At 42.4% G+C, this 17500-nt stretch overlaps 1 protein-coding gene across 13 annotated transcripts in view; it reads left to right on the plus strand.

Moving 5' to 3' along the window:
• The window catches only part of LOC143035168 (uncharacterized), a 106030-nt gene that overhangs the window by 65105 nt on the left and 23425 nt on the right, over positions 1–17500 (plus strand). For 12 of the 13 annotated variants that reach the window (XM_076201820.1, XM_076201822.1, XM_076201826.1 and 9 more), the window contains 3 exons: positions 1309–3148; positions 5017–5200; positions 6974–7190. In XM_076201820.1, coding sequence (XP_076057935.1) covers positions 1309–3148; positions 5017–5200; positions 6974–7190 — 2241 coding nt within the window. The remainder of the gene's footprint in view (positions 1–1308; positions 3149–5016; positions 5201–6973; positions 7191–17500) is intronic. The other variant, XM_076201821.1, reaches the window with a different exon arrangement.

Below are 17500 nucleotides of genomic sequence, written 5' to 3' on the forward strand. Positions count from 1 at the left end.
CCACTCATTCACGTAGTTCTTGGTCGCATGTGTGTTGGAATGGCTATTTATTTATTTATTTAATTATTTAATCATTCGTCAGTATATTCATTTTATTTGTTTATTTCTAGCGTTTTTTTCCCGTAGGTAGTCCTTGGTCTCTTTTTATTTGTATCTTGAAGACTTTTTTTCTCATCGTAGACAAGTTTAGTCGCATGACAAAGGCACGAAGAAAAGGCCACCGCCGCAAAGTTCCCTTTGTTTTTCTCAAGATTTGGTTCTATCAGTTCCACGTTTTGCTTCAATCAGTCGCGTTTAGCCCTTTTGCAACCGGCAACGGTCATTACATATTTTATTTTACTTGTCGCCAGACGATTTCATCCACCTGAGGGGTATGGATTGCTCGTGCTCTCTCTTTCCCTCTCTCTCTTTTTCTCTCTTTCCCTCTCATTCTCTTTTCATCTCTCCTTTTCTCTCTACCTTTTCTCTATTTATCCCTCTTTATCTCTCTTCCCTTTCTCTCTTTATCTCTCCCTTTCTCTCTCTCTCTCTCTCTCTCTCTCTCTCTCTCTCTCTCTCTCTCTCTCTCTCTCTCTCTCTCTCTCTCTCTCTCTCTCTCTCTCTCTCTCTCTCTCTCTCTCTCTCTCTCTCTCTCTCTCTCTCTCTCTCTCTCTCTCTCTCTCTGTCTCTCTCTCTCTGTCTCTCTCTCTCTCTCCCCCCTCTCTCTCTCTCTCTCTCTCTCTCTCTCTCTCTCTCTCTCTCTCTCTCTCTCTCTCTCTCTCTCTCTCTCTCTCTCCCTTTCTCTGTCTGTCTCTCCTTTAATCAGATCGTCTGGGTATAACCAGAATAAAATATGTGAAGGTTGCCACTGTGTTTAAAGGGTTAATACACCTAGTATTTATCACCATTTTCCATTGTAATTTGGATCAGAAATGAAAAAATTGTGAAATAGATCAATAGTAATAATCTTTTTCACTCCAATAAAGGAAGATATATATATATATATATATATATATATATATATATATATATATTTATGTATATATAGACACACACACACACACACACACACGCACACACACACATATGTATATATAGATATATATATATATATATATATATATACATACCTATATATATATATATATATATACATATCTATATATACAGTATACATATACATATATATATATATATACATATATATATATACACATATATATATAATACATTTGTATATATGTATATATATATATATATATATATATATATATATATATATATATATATATATATATATATACAAACTTTTGTTGTTTCCTTTTCCAGTGTGACTCAAGGGTGATCCTCAACAAGGCAAAGCGCGGTGACCCCAGGTCACCCTCGAAGAGCCACTCTTCACCTTCCAGAAGCCAAAACTCGCCCTCAACCTACAGACCCGTGACCTCTCAACACCGCTCCCCCGGCTGCAGGAGATGGAATGACGAAGAGGAGAAGGAAGAGGAAGAAGAAGAGGAAGAAGACTTCTCCGAAGTCCACATGGCCCCTCCCAAGCCAGGTACTGAGACGAAGAATCACAAGGAACCTCACACTTCGACCTCTGGTGCCTTTCCCCTGGGGGCTAGTCCCCAGAGCCTAGGACATCCTGACCCCTTGGTTACTCTAGAATATCTAGGACCTCTAGGCGTCCCCCGTACTAGTAACCCGTGGTACACCCTCCTAACTATGCATGGTAACACTCTAGAAGACGTCTTCGGGGATCAAGATGACTTTCTGGAGGAAAGTCCCGAGGCTGTAAACAAAGATGTACTGAATGATGGTGATGGTGATGGTGATGGTATTAGTGATGACAAGGTCTACAACTACGACACCATAGACGGTGTTGAAGTGGTGAACAGTGGTGTGGAAGTGGTGACAAACGAACTCAGAGCTGGTGATGGTGATAATGAGCTTGTGAATGATGATGGTGATGGATGTGATGATGGTGGTGAATGTGATGACGGTGGTGGTGGTGGTGGTGTTGTAGTCCTCGAGGCTTGCAATGGCGATGAGACTGTAGGTGATGATGATGGTGATGATGATGATGGTGATGACGGTATGACTGAGGTTGTAAGTAGCCCCAACAGTCTTTTACAGTCTTCCTCACTCATGGCCCAGCAAGGCTCACACAACGGGTCTTACCAAGACAGTCTACTCTCCCTTCTTCATGAAAGAGACTCCCAAAGTCTCTCCTGGTCTCAGACTCCCCAAAGTAGTCCTCCAAGCCGAGTAGACAACCCTCAGTCTTATCCACAAAGAGAGACTGAGAGAAAGTCCGAAACGACTGAAACAAGTCAGGCTTTCTCGACAAGTAGCTACACCGGTGTTAGTTTTAGACCTAACCTTCCTTTACCCTCCTTCGATCCTTCTCAACCCAAAACCTCCACGTCTCCTCCCTCTCCTCCTCCTCCTCCTCCTCCTTCCCTGTCCTCCTTACCCTCCTCCTCCTCCCCCACCTCACCACTCTCTTCCTCGTCTCTCCTCCTCTCCCCTTTCCCGTCCTACCTACCTACCTCTACTCCTTCTCCCCATTCCTCCTCCTCCTCCTCTCACCTTCCTCTTCCTCCCCCTCTTCCCTCTCCTCCCCCTCTTCCCTCTCCTCCCCCTCTTCCTCCTCTTTCCCCTCCTCCTGATTTCGCCTATTTTGCTCCCCTCTCCCCTCCTCCCTCCTTCGTGTCCTCCCCTCCTCTTTCTCCTCCACCTTCATTTGCTTCTTCTCCTCTTACTTCCCCTCCTCCGTCTTCCCCTCCTCCTTCTCTTTCATCTTTCCCCCCTCCACCCTCTTCCACACCTCCATTACCCCCTCCCTCTCCTCCTCTTCCTCTCACTCCTCCATCTTCTTCTCCTCCACCCTCTGCTCTATTCCCGTCATCCCTTCCTTCACTTCCTCCTCCTCCTCCTTCTCCTCTTCTTCCTCTCACTCCTCCTCCATCTTCGTCCTCTTGTACAACCTCATCCTCTCACCCATCCTCCCCTCGCCCATCCTCCCCTCGCCCATTCCCGTCCACCCCTCGCCCCAGCCTTACAGGGGCGATGACCGAGCCTCCCGTAGTCCAAGCGCCCGGCGCCCCCTCCAGTCACCCGCTAGGGCGCCGTAGTCAGGACACGGAGCCCCTCGCCCCGTTGCCAGGTAACTCCCACACATGCTACTCCCGCACTCCTCTTCCTTTTTCTACTCACTCCCAACTCGTGGAGGGAGTGCGCTCGTCTGTGTTCACGAAATGGAGGGATTTGTTTGTCATTTTTTCTGAAGGGTGACAAAACGAGCTAAACTCGGTCTATTGTTTTTTGTTTTGTTTTTTTACTATTATTATTATTTTCTCTTTCTGGTTCATCCATATTGTTTGTCATTTTCTTTCTGGGGTGACAAATCGATATAAAATTGGTCTGATTATTCATTTTTATCAGTTTTCTTTATTTGCCTATATTCTTCTGATATTTTTCTGAGGGGTTGCAAATTGAGATAATGACTCATTTTAGAAACAAAAAAACAAATGAATTGGGTTGTTCCCGAGCCGTATTATTTGTCACGTTTTGTGAGGGGTTACAATTTTGTATTTTTCGCACGCGGTCCTGGCTGTCGCCAGGCGATTTTATTCAATTGCGACATTCTCCTTGCCAGTAAAAGAAGGCCCCTTGTGGGCCCCGAGGAACAAGAATTCGTGAACACAGTGGGGCCCCCTCCACGTCACGTGATGTGACGTAACATCAAGCTACGTAACGTTACATCAAGTTAAGTGACGTAACACCACATGATGTGACGCAGCATCACGTGACGTATTCTAACACCATGCTATATGGCGTCACTTCACGTCACGCGAAGTAGTATCACGTGACGTGATGTAACATCAAGTTACGTGACTAATATCACATGATGTGACGTAACATCACGTGATGTGACGCAACATAACGTGACGTATTCTAACACCATGTTACATGACGTGACATCACGCCACGCGACGTGAAGAAATATCACGTGATGTGACGTAACATCATGTGACGTAACGTAACATCACATGACTTCACTGTATGCTTTGCTTCTTCGCACCCAGAAGACGTTCGAACTCATGGATGTAGGTATTGAAACTGTTCCAATTCACTTTTTAAACACAGTAACTTAGTAAGTTGGTCTTCTTTTCCCTAGTTAAACCCAATTCATTTTATTTAGTTGATTAAGAGGTGCTTCTCGAGCGAATGGGGTTAACTGCTTTTTGCCATTAACCTGCTTGCTGTGCTGCAAACCAAAGCTTAAATTCAGAAAGGAAATCTTTTACCTAAGAATGTAAATAATTCACAGATTGATTTATCCTAATTCCCTCTACACTTTGACGTATATATATATGTATATATATATATATAAAAATATTCACATATATATATTTATATATACAACTATATATATATATGTATATACATATATGTATATATATATATATATATATTTGTGCATTTTTGTATATGTCGCACATCTTGAAGCAATTTTTTTTATCTAATGCAATTTCTCCTTTGCAATCACCCTTTACACCTTAAAACTAAAAGTTGAGCACATTGTGGGGATTGCACAACCTGTGTGTGTATACATATATATATATATACATATATATATATATATATTTCCTACAACTTATCATTTTGTATATCAAATACACAATTAATTTTGATGTGTATATATACATATATTAATTACATAATATACATGGATATATATGTAGATAGATATACACTATGTGCCCATGAAGGCTACAGTATATATATATATATATATATATATATATATATATATACATACATATATATATACATATATATATACATATATATATAAATATATGCATATATATATACATACATATATATATATATACATATATATATATATATATATATATATGTATATATGTATGTATGTATGTATGTATATGTGTGTATGTGTTTGTATTCCATTTTTTTCCTCATTTATTTTCCTCTACGTTCGTGTGATGCCGTTCCCGAACGTAGGTACGATCGCTGAACGTGAGTACCGGAAGTGGGAGCAGGCAGTGCCGTTCCCAAACAATCCCTACGCTCCCGACAAGTTGGCCTCCCGACTGAGCAGCCACAGGACCTTCCCCGTCTCCTCCTCCTCCACCTCCTCCTCTGTCGAGAAGAACAAGAAGAACACGAGAACACCCGAAGATGTCATGTAAGGTCTTCGTCTGCAGTTTATAACAATATTGACAGTATTGATCAGTTTATAACAATAATAACCAATAATGATTATAACAATCAATAATGATAATGATGAAAATAACGACAATAATGACAATGATGATAATGATAGCAATGATCATAATAAAATATGCTAATTGATCATGATAATGATAACGATATTGATATAGTAATGATAATTAATAATAATTAGAGTAATAGTAATAACAATAATAGTAATAATAATAATGATAATAATAATAATAATAATAATAATAATAATAATAATAATAATAGTAATAATGACAATGACAATGATAATAAAGATAGCAATGATCATAATAAGATATGCTAATTGATAATGATAATTATAACAATATTGATAAAGATGGTAATGATAATTGATAATAATTAGAGTAATAATAATAATAATAACAATAATAATAATAATTATGATAATAATAATAATAATAATAATAATGATGATAATAATAATAATAATAGTAATGATAATAATAATAATTGCTAATACTAATAATGGCAATGACAATCATTATAACAATGACAATAATGATAAATTATAGTACTAATAGTGATAAATTATTGTAATAATAACAATAAAAAGAACAATAATAAGTGATAATAATGAGAATAGTAATAATGATAATGATAACAATAATAAAAATAATGACCATAAGAATGTAGAAATAATTTCCACCAATCAGGAGGCAGAATTCGTCGAGGTAGCCACAGGGGGGCGGGGCTTCGCTGTCAAATAATGGTGAACAAAAAACAACATTTAATCGGACCAGTGTCAGGTTCCTAGAATTGATATACAGAGAGATAAAGAATTTGTGCATGTCTGTGTGTATGTGTGTGTGTGTATGTGTGTGTGTGTGTGTGTGTGTGTGTGTGTGTGTGTGTGTGTGTGTGTGTGTGTGTGTGTGTGAGTATCTGTGTGTGAGAGAGAGAGTGTGTATATGTGTGAGAGGGAGAACATGTTTCCGTGTATGTGAGTGTGTGAGTATGTGTGTGTGTGAGAGAGAGAAAAAGAGTGTGTGAGTGTGTGTGAGATAGAAAGTGTGCGTGTATATATGTTAGAGAGTGTGCGTGCGTATGTAAGCGTGCGAGTGTGTGTGTGTGTGTGAGAGAGAGAGAGAGAGAGAGAGATAGAGATAGAGAGAGAGAAAGGGTGTGTGTGTCAGTGTGTAAGAGAGAGCGTGTGAATGCGAGTGTGCGCGCCTGTGTGTGTGTGTGTGTGTGTGTGTGTGTGTGTGTGTGTGTGAGAGAGAGAGAGAGAGAGAGAGAGAGAGAGAATGTGCGTGTGCGCGTGTGTACGTGTTAGAGAGAAAAAGAGAGTGCGTGTTCATGTCCGAATATATGTGTCTGTTTGTATACAGATATATATATGTATATATATATATGTATATATATATATATATATATATATATATGTATGTATGTATATGTATATGTATAGATGTATATATATACATATATATATATATATATATATATATATATATATATATATATATATATGCGTGTGTGTGTGTGTGTGTGTGTGTGTGTGTGTGTGTGTGTGTGTGTGTGTGTGTGTGTGTGTGTGTGTGTGTGTGTGTGTGTGTGTGTATCTAGGCAGAGAATCTAGAGGACCTTAAATTACTAGCCTAGGATCCCCTTCAATTGGACTCTTCCCCGCTTTGCTACACATAAGCTCCTCTCCGTGATTCCATGCCCACCTTCATCCTCCTCCTCCTCCTTCCAGCGAGTTCCCGGAGAGCCCCGCGAAGGAGACGCCCCCGAGTTTGAGAGGCGGCGTTCCCCCTCGGGCGGACCTTACCCGCTACAGCCGCGACTACTACATCCCCTACAAAGACCGGACCACCTCGCCGAAGTGGACCCCCGGCAGCGCCTGCGTCAGGAAGACCCTCCAGACGCAAGCGGCCTCCTCCCTGTCAGGCAGCAACGGCGCCCTCAACAAGGTAGGCCAGACAGGGGCGGCTCCTACTCTGTTACCCACTACCCAAGTGGACAGAGGCACCACACCCGGTCAAGTCCCTTTCCGCTTGAAGAAGGAGATGGAGAAGGTAACAGGGGCCAGAGGAACTCAAGGGTCCTCTGCATGCAGGCCCCTTGGGGAGGTGGTCACCCCGGGAAGAGGTTCCTCTTTATCGATGTTGAGCGATGTCCGCGTCAATTTTTATTGTACCGTTAGACAGTCCACTCACGCTAGACCCTCCGTAGTTCGTAGAAGCAGTTCCTTCGGCGGATATAGCTCCCTGCGTCCCTATGAGTACCTGCCACCTTCTGCGTGCAGGTCCTCCCTTTGGCCTGCTTCTGCTGCCCTCGTAGAGATCCGCGAGAACCGGCCCGTTTCCATGGCGACCAACGAACCGAGGGTCAACATCGAGCGGCAGGTTCTCCGGCGTAGTCGCTTGAGGAGTTCCTTTCGGAGTCTCGACTCCACCGTCAACTTCAGCCTCAATCCTCTCTTCGAGGAAGGAGAACGGGAGGTCATTGACAAGGGCTCCCCGGTCCGGGGGAAGCCCAAGGAGGACCTCATCTCCCCTCCGAAAGGTCTCGAAGCCGAAGCAGATTCGAATTCTGAACCATTGCGTTCTCATTCAGAGCCCGAAATCGAACCGATTAAGAACCTTGATCACCTACGTCCTCCTGTAACAATCAAAACCGAACCAGGTTCGAACACTGAACCTGTAAGTCCTCAATTAGCCTCCAAAATCGAACCGGGTTCGAACGCCGAAACTCTAAGTCCTCAACTTAATTCCAAAATCGAACCAAATCCGAACCCACGTCCTCATTTATCCCCCAAATTCAGATCCTTTTCGACCCCTGTCTCGCCGCTTTCGGACTCGAACCTCGGAGGATCACGGCGTCCCTCAACCCACCGTGTCAAGATCAAACTGACCCGGAGGGCCAGCTTCGAGCCGATGGAGGCCAAACGACGACCCAGTGACTTCCCGAAGTCGTTGCAGAGATCCCCGGAGACCTCCTCCGACTACTACAGCTCCTTCGAATCCCTTCCCCAGTTGTCCTCCTTCGGGAAACAAGTAAGACTCACCTTACCCCGACACCACGAGACGCTCGTGCCTTCGAAATGCTCCACCCAAGACACATCCGCGGTTTTGAAACGATCTGCCTCATTTGCTTGCCCCGGGCGTAGGAGGATTACCTTCTCGAGTGGAAGTTTCAGGGAATCCTCCAGGGACAAGTGTATGCTATACTGAGGGGTAAGGGATCAGTCAGGGATGACTGTAGTTCATAAGGAATTGTCTTGGGACAAGTGTATGCTACACTAAGAGGTATGGGTCCATTCAGGGGCGACTGTAGTGTATGGGAAAAGGCTCTAGGGACAAGGATGTATGTGTGTGTGTGTGTGTGTGTGTGTGTGTGTGTGTGTGTGTGTGTGTGTGTGTGTGTGTGTGTGTGTGTGTGTGTGTTGATGGGTGTTAAGGGACATGGGACTGCCTAGTTTAGTCTTTATTTATTTATTTATTTTTTATTTATTTATCTATTTTTTCCCAGTCTCCTCTATTCTTATGTTCTTACGTCAGAGACAAATGTGCTTTCCTCCGCGAGAAACCGTACCCGTATGTTCTACTGATGGGTTAAGACAATTACCCCCTTTTTATGACTTTCTTTTTACTCCAATTATATAAAAAAAAATGCTGTGACTGGTTCGTAGGAATTCCACTAAAGTTCCTAAAATAAGTCAGGCCCAAGAGTAGACAGAATAACGAAAACTTTAACAACAGAATCTAGGCTGATCTGAGTGTGGAAATATGCAGTATGAGGAATGTTATCGATCTCACACAAGATCTGGAGTCTGAAGTGTTCTTCGGTGGTGGAATGCTCACACGTAACCTTTATCTTATCGCTTACATAGCATTTGTAAGCAAGTAAAGACGGCCATGTCCCTCTGGTCACAGGTCTCCCTCCCTCCCTCCCTCCCTCCCTCCCTCCCTTCCTCCTTCCCTCCCTTCCTCCTTCCCTCCCTTGAGGGAGTAAAAAACGGGATTCCCAATCTCCTCTTCCCTCCCAAAGTCTTGCGTGGGATCAAGAGACTCCCACTTCCCTCCCTCCCTCCCTCCCTCCCTCGTGCTTCTCGTGATCATTTAGTGCTTCCTCATTTTCTTCTTCTTCCTCGTCTTCTTCTTCTTCTTCTTCTTCTTCTTCTTCTTCTTCTTCTTCTTCTTCTTCTTCTTCTTCTTCCTCTTCTTCTTCTTCTTCTTCTTCTTCTTCTTTTTCTTCTTTTTCTTCTTCTTCTTCTTCTTCTTCTTCTTCTTCTTCTTCTTCTTCTTCTTCTTCTTCTTCTTCTTTTTCTTCTTCTTCTTCTTCTTTTTCTTCTTTTTTCTTCTTTTTCTTCTTCATACCTACCCGATAACGATAACCTCCAATCTTTTAACCTGATTTCTGATAACCCCCTTTGGCTGCTTATCAGCACCAGCATCTGATAAGATAGCCCATGGGTCGTGCAGGCTGGCACTGATCTCCTGGGATCTTCCTGCCCTTATCAGTTTGTGCTGTTAGGTCTGTGACACGGGACGTTCATGATTGTGCGTAGTTTCAACACCATTTGACATCTATAGATGTTAGACAGGTAGGTTCTGAATAATATCTATCCTAATTTCTTTCTAAAACCCTTACGATCTGTTCGTTTGTACCCTGCTTGCATAACGAGCTTAGTATTGCTATTTGTTCTACCGAGTCAAAGGCCTTCTCGTAATCTACTAAAGCTAAACAGAGAGGTATATTGTATTCTATCGTTTTCTCGATTAGTTGCTTCATCGCCTGCAAATGGTCTAAAGTCGAATATCCGCTCCTAAATCCTGCCTGTTCTCTCGGTTGTTTTCCATCTCAAATTTGACTTTGTTTGTAAGGATCTTGGAGAATACTTTATATGCTATCACATGTATATAAAATATTCTCCAAGATCCTTACAAACAGACTAAGTCAAGTTTTAGATGGAAACCAACCGAGAGAACAGGCAGGATTTAGGAGCGGATATTCGACTTTAGACCATTTGCAAGCGATGAAAACACTAATCGAGAAAACGACAGAATACAATATGCCTCTCTGTTTAGCTTTAGTAGATTACGAGCAGGGCTCCGACAAGGGGAGGGGCAGGGTGGGGGGGGGCAATGCCCCAGGGCGGCACGTTTTTTTGGGGGGCGTCACTTTTGGTGAAAAAAGGTAAAGCAAATTTCCCCTAATGCACTTGTAATGCGTGATTTATCTATCATGAGTTGTGTGTATGAATGATGTGTGTATAAACATTGTTTTTGTGGATGAATGTTACATGTCAATCGTGCTAGTGACCATCAGATGTGGAAGGTGGTGGTGGTAGTGGTGGCGTGTGTGGCGGGGGCGGCATTTACCCATGTCGGGGCCCTGATTACGAGGAGGCCTTTGACTCGGTAGAACAAATAGTAATACTAAACTCGTTACGCAAGCAGGGTACAAACGAATAGATCGTAAGGGTTTTAGGAAAGATAAAGATCGAGAAAGGAGTACGGCAAGGCGATACCATTTCACCCAAATTATTTACAAAATGTTTGGAAGAGATTTTCAGAAGGTTGAATTGGGAAGAGAAAGGTCTTCTATCCTCTCTCGTCCTTCCTCAACAGTCATTCCCCTCTTCCCCAAAGCCCCTTTCACCCCATCCATCCATCTCATCCTAGGTAGCCCCCTCATGTTCACTTCCCCCACATCTGCCTTCCATACCTCTTTTACTATTCTTTCTTCACTTATTCTTTCCATGTGTCCAAACCATCCCAATACTCTTTCATCCACCCTATCTCCCAACTCCCTTACCACCCCTGTTCTCCTCCTCACCTCCTCATTTCTCACTCTATCCAACCTAGTAACCTCCATCATACTTCTCAGACACCTCATCTCAAACACATTCAAACTCCTTCTCTCTTACTCTCTTATGTTCTATGTTTCTACCCCATACAGTGCTGTTGGCACAATAACTCCTTCATACAATCTCCTCTTAGCCTCCATTCCCAAATGTCTATTTCTTATTACACTTTTTAATCCACCAAGGCATTTACTCGCTTCTCTCAATCTACATTCTACCTCCACCTCCACTCCACCCTTTCCTGCCACATTCGCACCCAAGTATCTAAAACTATCCACTTCCTCCAGTCGCTCTCCCTTAATACTCACTTCCAGTCTTCTGCCACTTTCACCCCTTGTACATCTTATCACCTTTCTTCTATCACACACTCTTCCAAACTCTGTCACCAACTTCCTCAATTCCTCCTCTGATCCTGCTACAAGCGCAGTGTCGTCCGCAAACAACAGCTGGCTCACCTCCCACTTTTCTCCATTTTCTTTAAACATATCCAGTCCCTGACCCACCACCCTTGCATTTACCTCTCGCACTACCCCATCCATGTAGAAGTTCAATAGCCAGGGCGACATAGCACATCCCTGACGAAGTCCCGCCTTTACCTCGAACCACTCACTCTCCATTTCTAATCCTGACATATGTTCTACTACTCTCGTAAAAACTCTTGACAGCTCCTAGAAGCTTTCCTCCTATCCCGTATATCTGCAAAACCTCCCATAGTGCCTTCCTGTCTACCCTGCCATAAGCCTTTTCCAGATCCATAAAACCCCCAAAAAACATCCTTACTCTTCCTCATATATCTGTCTTACCACAAAAATCTGATCTACACAACCTCTACCTGTCCTAAATCCACACTGTTCCTCTCCAATTACTCCCTTTGTTCCTCTCCTAATCCTCCCAATCAAGATCCTCCCATAAGCCTTCCCACCTACACTTAACAAGCTAATCCCTCTGAAACTGCTACACTCACACATGTCCCCTTTTCCCTTGTAAAGTGGAATTATACAAGCAGTCCTCCAGTCCTCCAGTCCTCCAGCACTACCCTCTCTCCGGCAAACATTGAATAATCTCACCAGCCAGTCCACCATCACTGTACCTCCTTTTTTAAGACATTCTGCATGGCATCCATCCAGACCAGGTGCCTTACCTGCTCTCACCATCTTAACAACTGCCTTCACTTCATCATTCCTTATTTCTCCTCCATTTTCCTCACTCATCACGGTCATTTTCTTAGCACTTCGCACTGCAACTATCTTTCCCTCCCTATCCTCCTTCACATTTAGCAACTCCCTAAATTATTCTGCCCATCTTCCCCTCACTGCCTTCTCTTCCATTATCATCTATCCATCTGCATCTTTTACCTTTTCTTCTCTACTTGATTAGCCTCCTCTTCCTCCCATAATTTCTTTCCAAAACATCTTTTCATTACTTTCAAAATTTTCTGTCATACTCTTACCCCATTTCACATCTGCTCTCCTCTTTGCCTCCTTTACCTTTTTCTTTACTTCTCTTTTCTTTTCTTTGTACCTCTCATATGACTCCCTCGTCCTATTTTGTAACCAATCTGTGAAAGCTCGCTTCTTCTCTTCTACAACCTTCTTTGTTTTCTCATCCCACCATTCACTACCCTTACTTCTATTTCCTCTCGTCCTTCTTGTTCCACACACCATCCTTGCACACTTTGTGACTCCCTCCTTGAACCATTCCCATTCCTCCTCCACTCCTAGCTCTACTCTATCCTTCACTCCCTCCCACTCCTCTTTCAGCTTCTTCTTGTACTCCATCTCCTTTTCCCTTTCATTTAAGGAGTTCACTCTAAGCACCTCCCTACCTTTTGTCCTTTTCCTCTTTCTCCATCTATCCTCCACTCTCAACTTACCTTCCACCAAAAAATGATCTGATATTCCCCCACTCTCTCCCCTTAGCACATGTACATCCTTAACTCTTCCTATTATACTCCTATCTACCACTACATAGTCCATTAACACTCTATCTACCACCCTTCCATCCACCACCCTCTCCCATGTGTACTTATGCTTGACTTTCTTCTGAAACACTGTATTTGCTATCATCAACTCTCTAGACACATCTCCACCAACTCCACTACGATTCTTTCCTGGAGCTCCACATTTCCCAACCACTCCGTCAATTGGTTCATTTCCTACCCTAGCATTAAGGTCTCCCAATACTACTACATTGACGTTTCTCCCTAATTCCTCTATGCACTCATTTATATCTATCCAAAAAGCGTCCCTTTCTTCCACACTCTTCTCACTACCAGGCCCATATGCACTTACAAAAACCCACATCTCCTTTCCCAGTTTTACCCTCATCCACATTATCCTTGAAGAAACCTCCTTCCACTCCACTACACGTTTACCTATCTCTTCACTTACTAGTATAGCCACCCCTTCTCTCCCTCGCCCTCTCTTCACTCTTGAGAACCTCCGAACTACACTCACAAACTCACACTCACCCTTCCCTCTCAACTTAGTTTCACTCAAAGCCATCACATCCATCTTCCTTCTCACAAACATACTACCTATCTCTTCCCTTTTACTCTCATCTGTACCACATCCATGCACATTAAAAGACCCAAACCTTAGGGTGCTGGTTGGAAAACTCCTAGACCCTCCTATCCCTTTACTTTTTTTAGGAATGTCCCCTGTGGGGCTACAGAGAGAAGGATGCATGATTCCAATCCCCGTCCCGTTTTTCTCGCCTCTTACGATCCAAGTGGGAATACTTGGTGGCAGCATTCTTTTTCCCCCACCATAGGGTATGCGAAACAAGGAAATGAAATTCAGAGAAATGGTACAAGACAGCAACAAGGGGTTGGGGGACAGCATAACGGAGGGACAGTAGCAGTATAATAAAAGTTTCATCATTTCTCTGTGAGCAGAGTCCTCCTCTATCACAGACAAAATGATGTGTGGCTCTGGTCCGTGGGGGCGCCCCATGTAGACACTAAAGTATCAACTGCATGCTACTTTGCCATAACAGCATGCAGTCAATACCCCAGACGGGGTCATGATAATGAAATAAAAAGACGTATTACAATTGGTTGGAAAGCGTTTGGTTAATATACCAAAGTCCTGAGAGGCTCTACCCTTATGTTTGAAACGTAAAGTTTACAATTAGTGCATTCTACCAACAATAATTCACGGGTGTGAGACTTGGAAACTAACGAATGCGATGGAAACAAAACTAAGGACTGTACAGAGGAGAATGGAGAGATCAATGATGGGAATAACGCTGAGACCGAAAGAGAGCAAGTTGGGTGAGAGAGCAGATTAGAGTGAAAGATATTGTGGGGGCGGTAAAAGAGAGGAAGTGGAATTGGGCAGGTAAGTTGATGCGAACGACTGATGACTGGGTGGACGCCGCGTACGAGGCCGATGTTGATAATGATTTAAACCGAACCTGTAACCCAGGAGGGAGATAGGACGCACGTCACGCACCATTGGCTAGGGTAGTACTATAAGGTTCATAATCAATAGTTTCACCAACCAAAAGATACCTTTAGTGGTTCTGTTTAGTGTTGAAGTCTCATAATTAATAATCTGACCGACCAGAAGGTACCTTTAGTGGTTCTGTTTAGTGTTGAAGTCTCATAATTAATTATCTCACCGACCAAAAGGTACCTTTAGTGGTTCTGTTTAGTGTTGAAGTCTCATAATTAATAATCTCATCGACCAAAAGGTACTTTTAGTGGTTCTGTTTAGTGTTGAAGTCTCATAATTAATCATCTCACCGACCAAAAGGTACCTTTAGTGGTTCTGTTTAGTGTTGAAGTCTCCATGAGTCCCAATGATAGTAATACATAAATCTTGGAACTATGACGAAACAGACCAAGAACCGATAGACTGTAAACCGATTCTCAATGTACCGTAGATATTAGTCCTGGTTGCCGCCAGGCGATTTTATTCATCTGAGGGTCCAGTCCCCTCCCTCCCCCACGCTCCCACACTCTAAGAGTCAACTCTCACACTTGGAAAGAGTAGACAATTATCATGAATAAAAGAAGGAAAAAAATCGTCATCTCAATTGTGCCGAGTGTAAGGTGGGTTTAAATAGGATTCGTTCGCACAACGCAGTGGCTTCTCCTTGCCCTGGATGTCCTGGCACACAGGGCAAAGGTGAGGACCTCGATCGTTGACTTCTGGACATTGTGGTTATGCTCCATTGGTTTTAGAATAGAAACCAAATGTGTAGACATTACTAACCCTTCTTTTTTATTATTCATTATTATCATTATTACTATTGTTGGGGTGTCGTTACTAGCGGCGAATGTCAAGGGGATGGCGGTTCGAATCCTGCCACCGGCGAGGTTGAACCAAGGGTATAGTTCATTAAATTCCACACTTCAAAGTCCTCTGCAAAGGGCACCGTCCTAGCCTTTTTTTTTTATATATATAGTTTCCTTGTAAAGGGGAAAAAGACTTTGGTATATGTATGTAGGGGGCAACCAAGGATGTGATAAATGGATGAGGTAAAAGGGTCATTGGGAAAGAGGAGAATGTCTGTTGAGGAAAAACGGGAGAAGACAGAGAATGGTTGTGTATGGATGATGCTGTGGTGGATGAGGTGGAGTGGATGAGGGATGGGGATGAGGGAGTATGTGTGAGAAATAAATTGACGCAGCCCGAAGGGATTTCTCCCCGTCTTCTCCTTTTCTGCATGAGGGGACGTAGAGGGGGGGTCGGCGGCTTAATGAAGCGGCCTTGCTGTGAATGTGCTGTGTCTTGCGACACTGCTTCTGACCCAGGGCGGTGGACGGGATACAGGGATAACCCGTTATCCAGGAGGAGCCAAGCTAAGAGGGAGGGATGAGGGTGGAGGGGAGTGGAGTATGCGGGGATGGAATGGGTGGAAGTGGTTTCTATGCCTTTTTTTTTGGGGGGGGGCTACCCTCCTTGTAAGAAGGGAAAAGCCTTGGAAGAAACAAAACCGACAATCTTAGTACATTATTGCCATCGTTCACCAGAAGCCAAACTCTTGATTACGGTCACACTGGCACCTTAACCCGAAGTACAAGGAAAGCCTTACATGCCACCACTTGTTATGTAGTAGGATCTCTTCTGTAGTGCTACAGTAGAGAGTAGTGCTAAACTACTAATCCACTTTAAACTACTACACCGATATTGCTAAACCACTTTCTAACTATGCATTCCAAAGACGGCTCTTTCAGTCCAGGAGACTGTTCAGACTGGGGACCCCACACGGTCGAGACCCCAAAGTCTCTTGCTTAGCTTCCTCCAGCTTGCTATCAGAGATTAACCCAATTAGTTAGTTAACTAGAATACTAGTTATATGGGCTGCCTTTGTGGACTGATAGGAAGAACAGGGAAGTGGCCTTATTAAAGAATAGTAAGGGATAGGAAATAGTTACAAAGTCTGTATGTTCAGATAGTAAAGGAATTATAAAAGTCTTTATCAAGGACTTCCTAGATCTTTGTAAGCTAACGAGCTCCTAGATATTTTCTAGAAAATAATTAGAAGCAGTCGAATGGGTGAGACGCATTCTAGAAATCACTAAAAAAATCTAAGTTACTTGTAAATGAGGTTTACTAAGAAATATTGTAAAACTAGAATGTTTACTAGATGTTTGACTAGACATTCTAGATTGGGATCATCCGCTCTCTGTTAGAGTTAGGCCTTGTTCACATTAGCGGTTGCAACCGCGGCGATTCATTTCCAATGTAAGTCAACGGAGGCCTTCACACACAACCGCGCAAATTTTCCTGACTATGTGATACCGCCGCGGTTTCCGCGCGGTTCAAACCGCTTGTGTGAACAGGGCCTTAGGATTCTACAAGGAGTAAGTGCTCCCGAGCACCATGTTGGGGGATTCTTAGTCTTGACAATGACTGGGGGGAATTGTTCTCAATGATAATAAGTTACTTATCAATCAGTTTTAATTTTTATATACAAATGAATTGTCTATTATTGTTATTATTATTATTACTAGTTCTCTTCTACATTAAATGAGTTAACTATATTATGAAAGTTAACTTGACACTACGAAGATTTCTGTGCATCTATTGTTAAACTAGACATTTATCTCTTAGGCTGAATGAGCAAATCGTTAATGAATATTAACCAAATATTCTAATGTTGATTAAGTATGTTAAAATCAATGTTAGAAGTTTTTTGTTTCAAAAATATTCATATATACATACATATACATTCGTATATATATATATATATACATATATATATATATATATATATATATATATATACATATATATATATATATATATATATACATATATATATATATATAAATATATATAAATATATAAATATATATATATATATATATACATATATATATATATATGGCTCTCCTGAATAAAAGACTCAATTAAATTGAGACTGTCATGAGTTGATGTCTGGAATGTACTGGATAAG

This window comes from Oratosquilla oratoria, chromosome 18, assembly GCF_046742065.1.
Source record: "Oratosquilla oratoria isolate Oo_2021 chromosome 18, ASM4674206v1, whole genome shotgun sequence".
NCBI lineage: Eukaryota > Metazoa > Arthropoda > Malacostraca > Stomatopoda > Squillidae > Oratosquilla > Oratosquilla oratoria.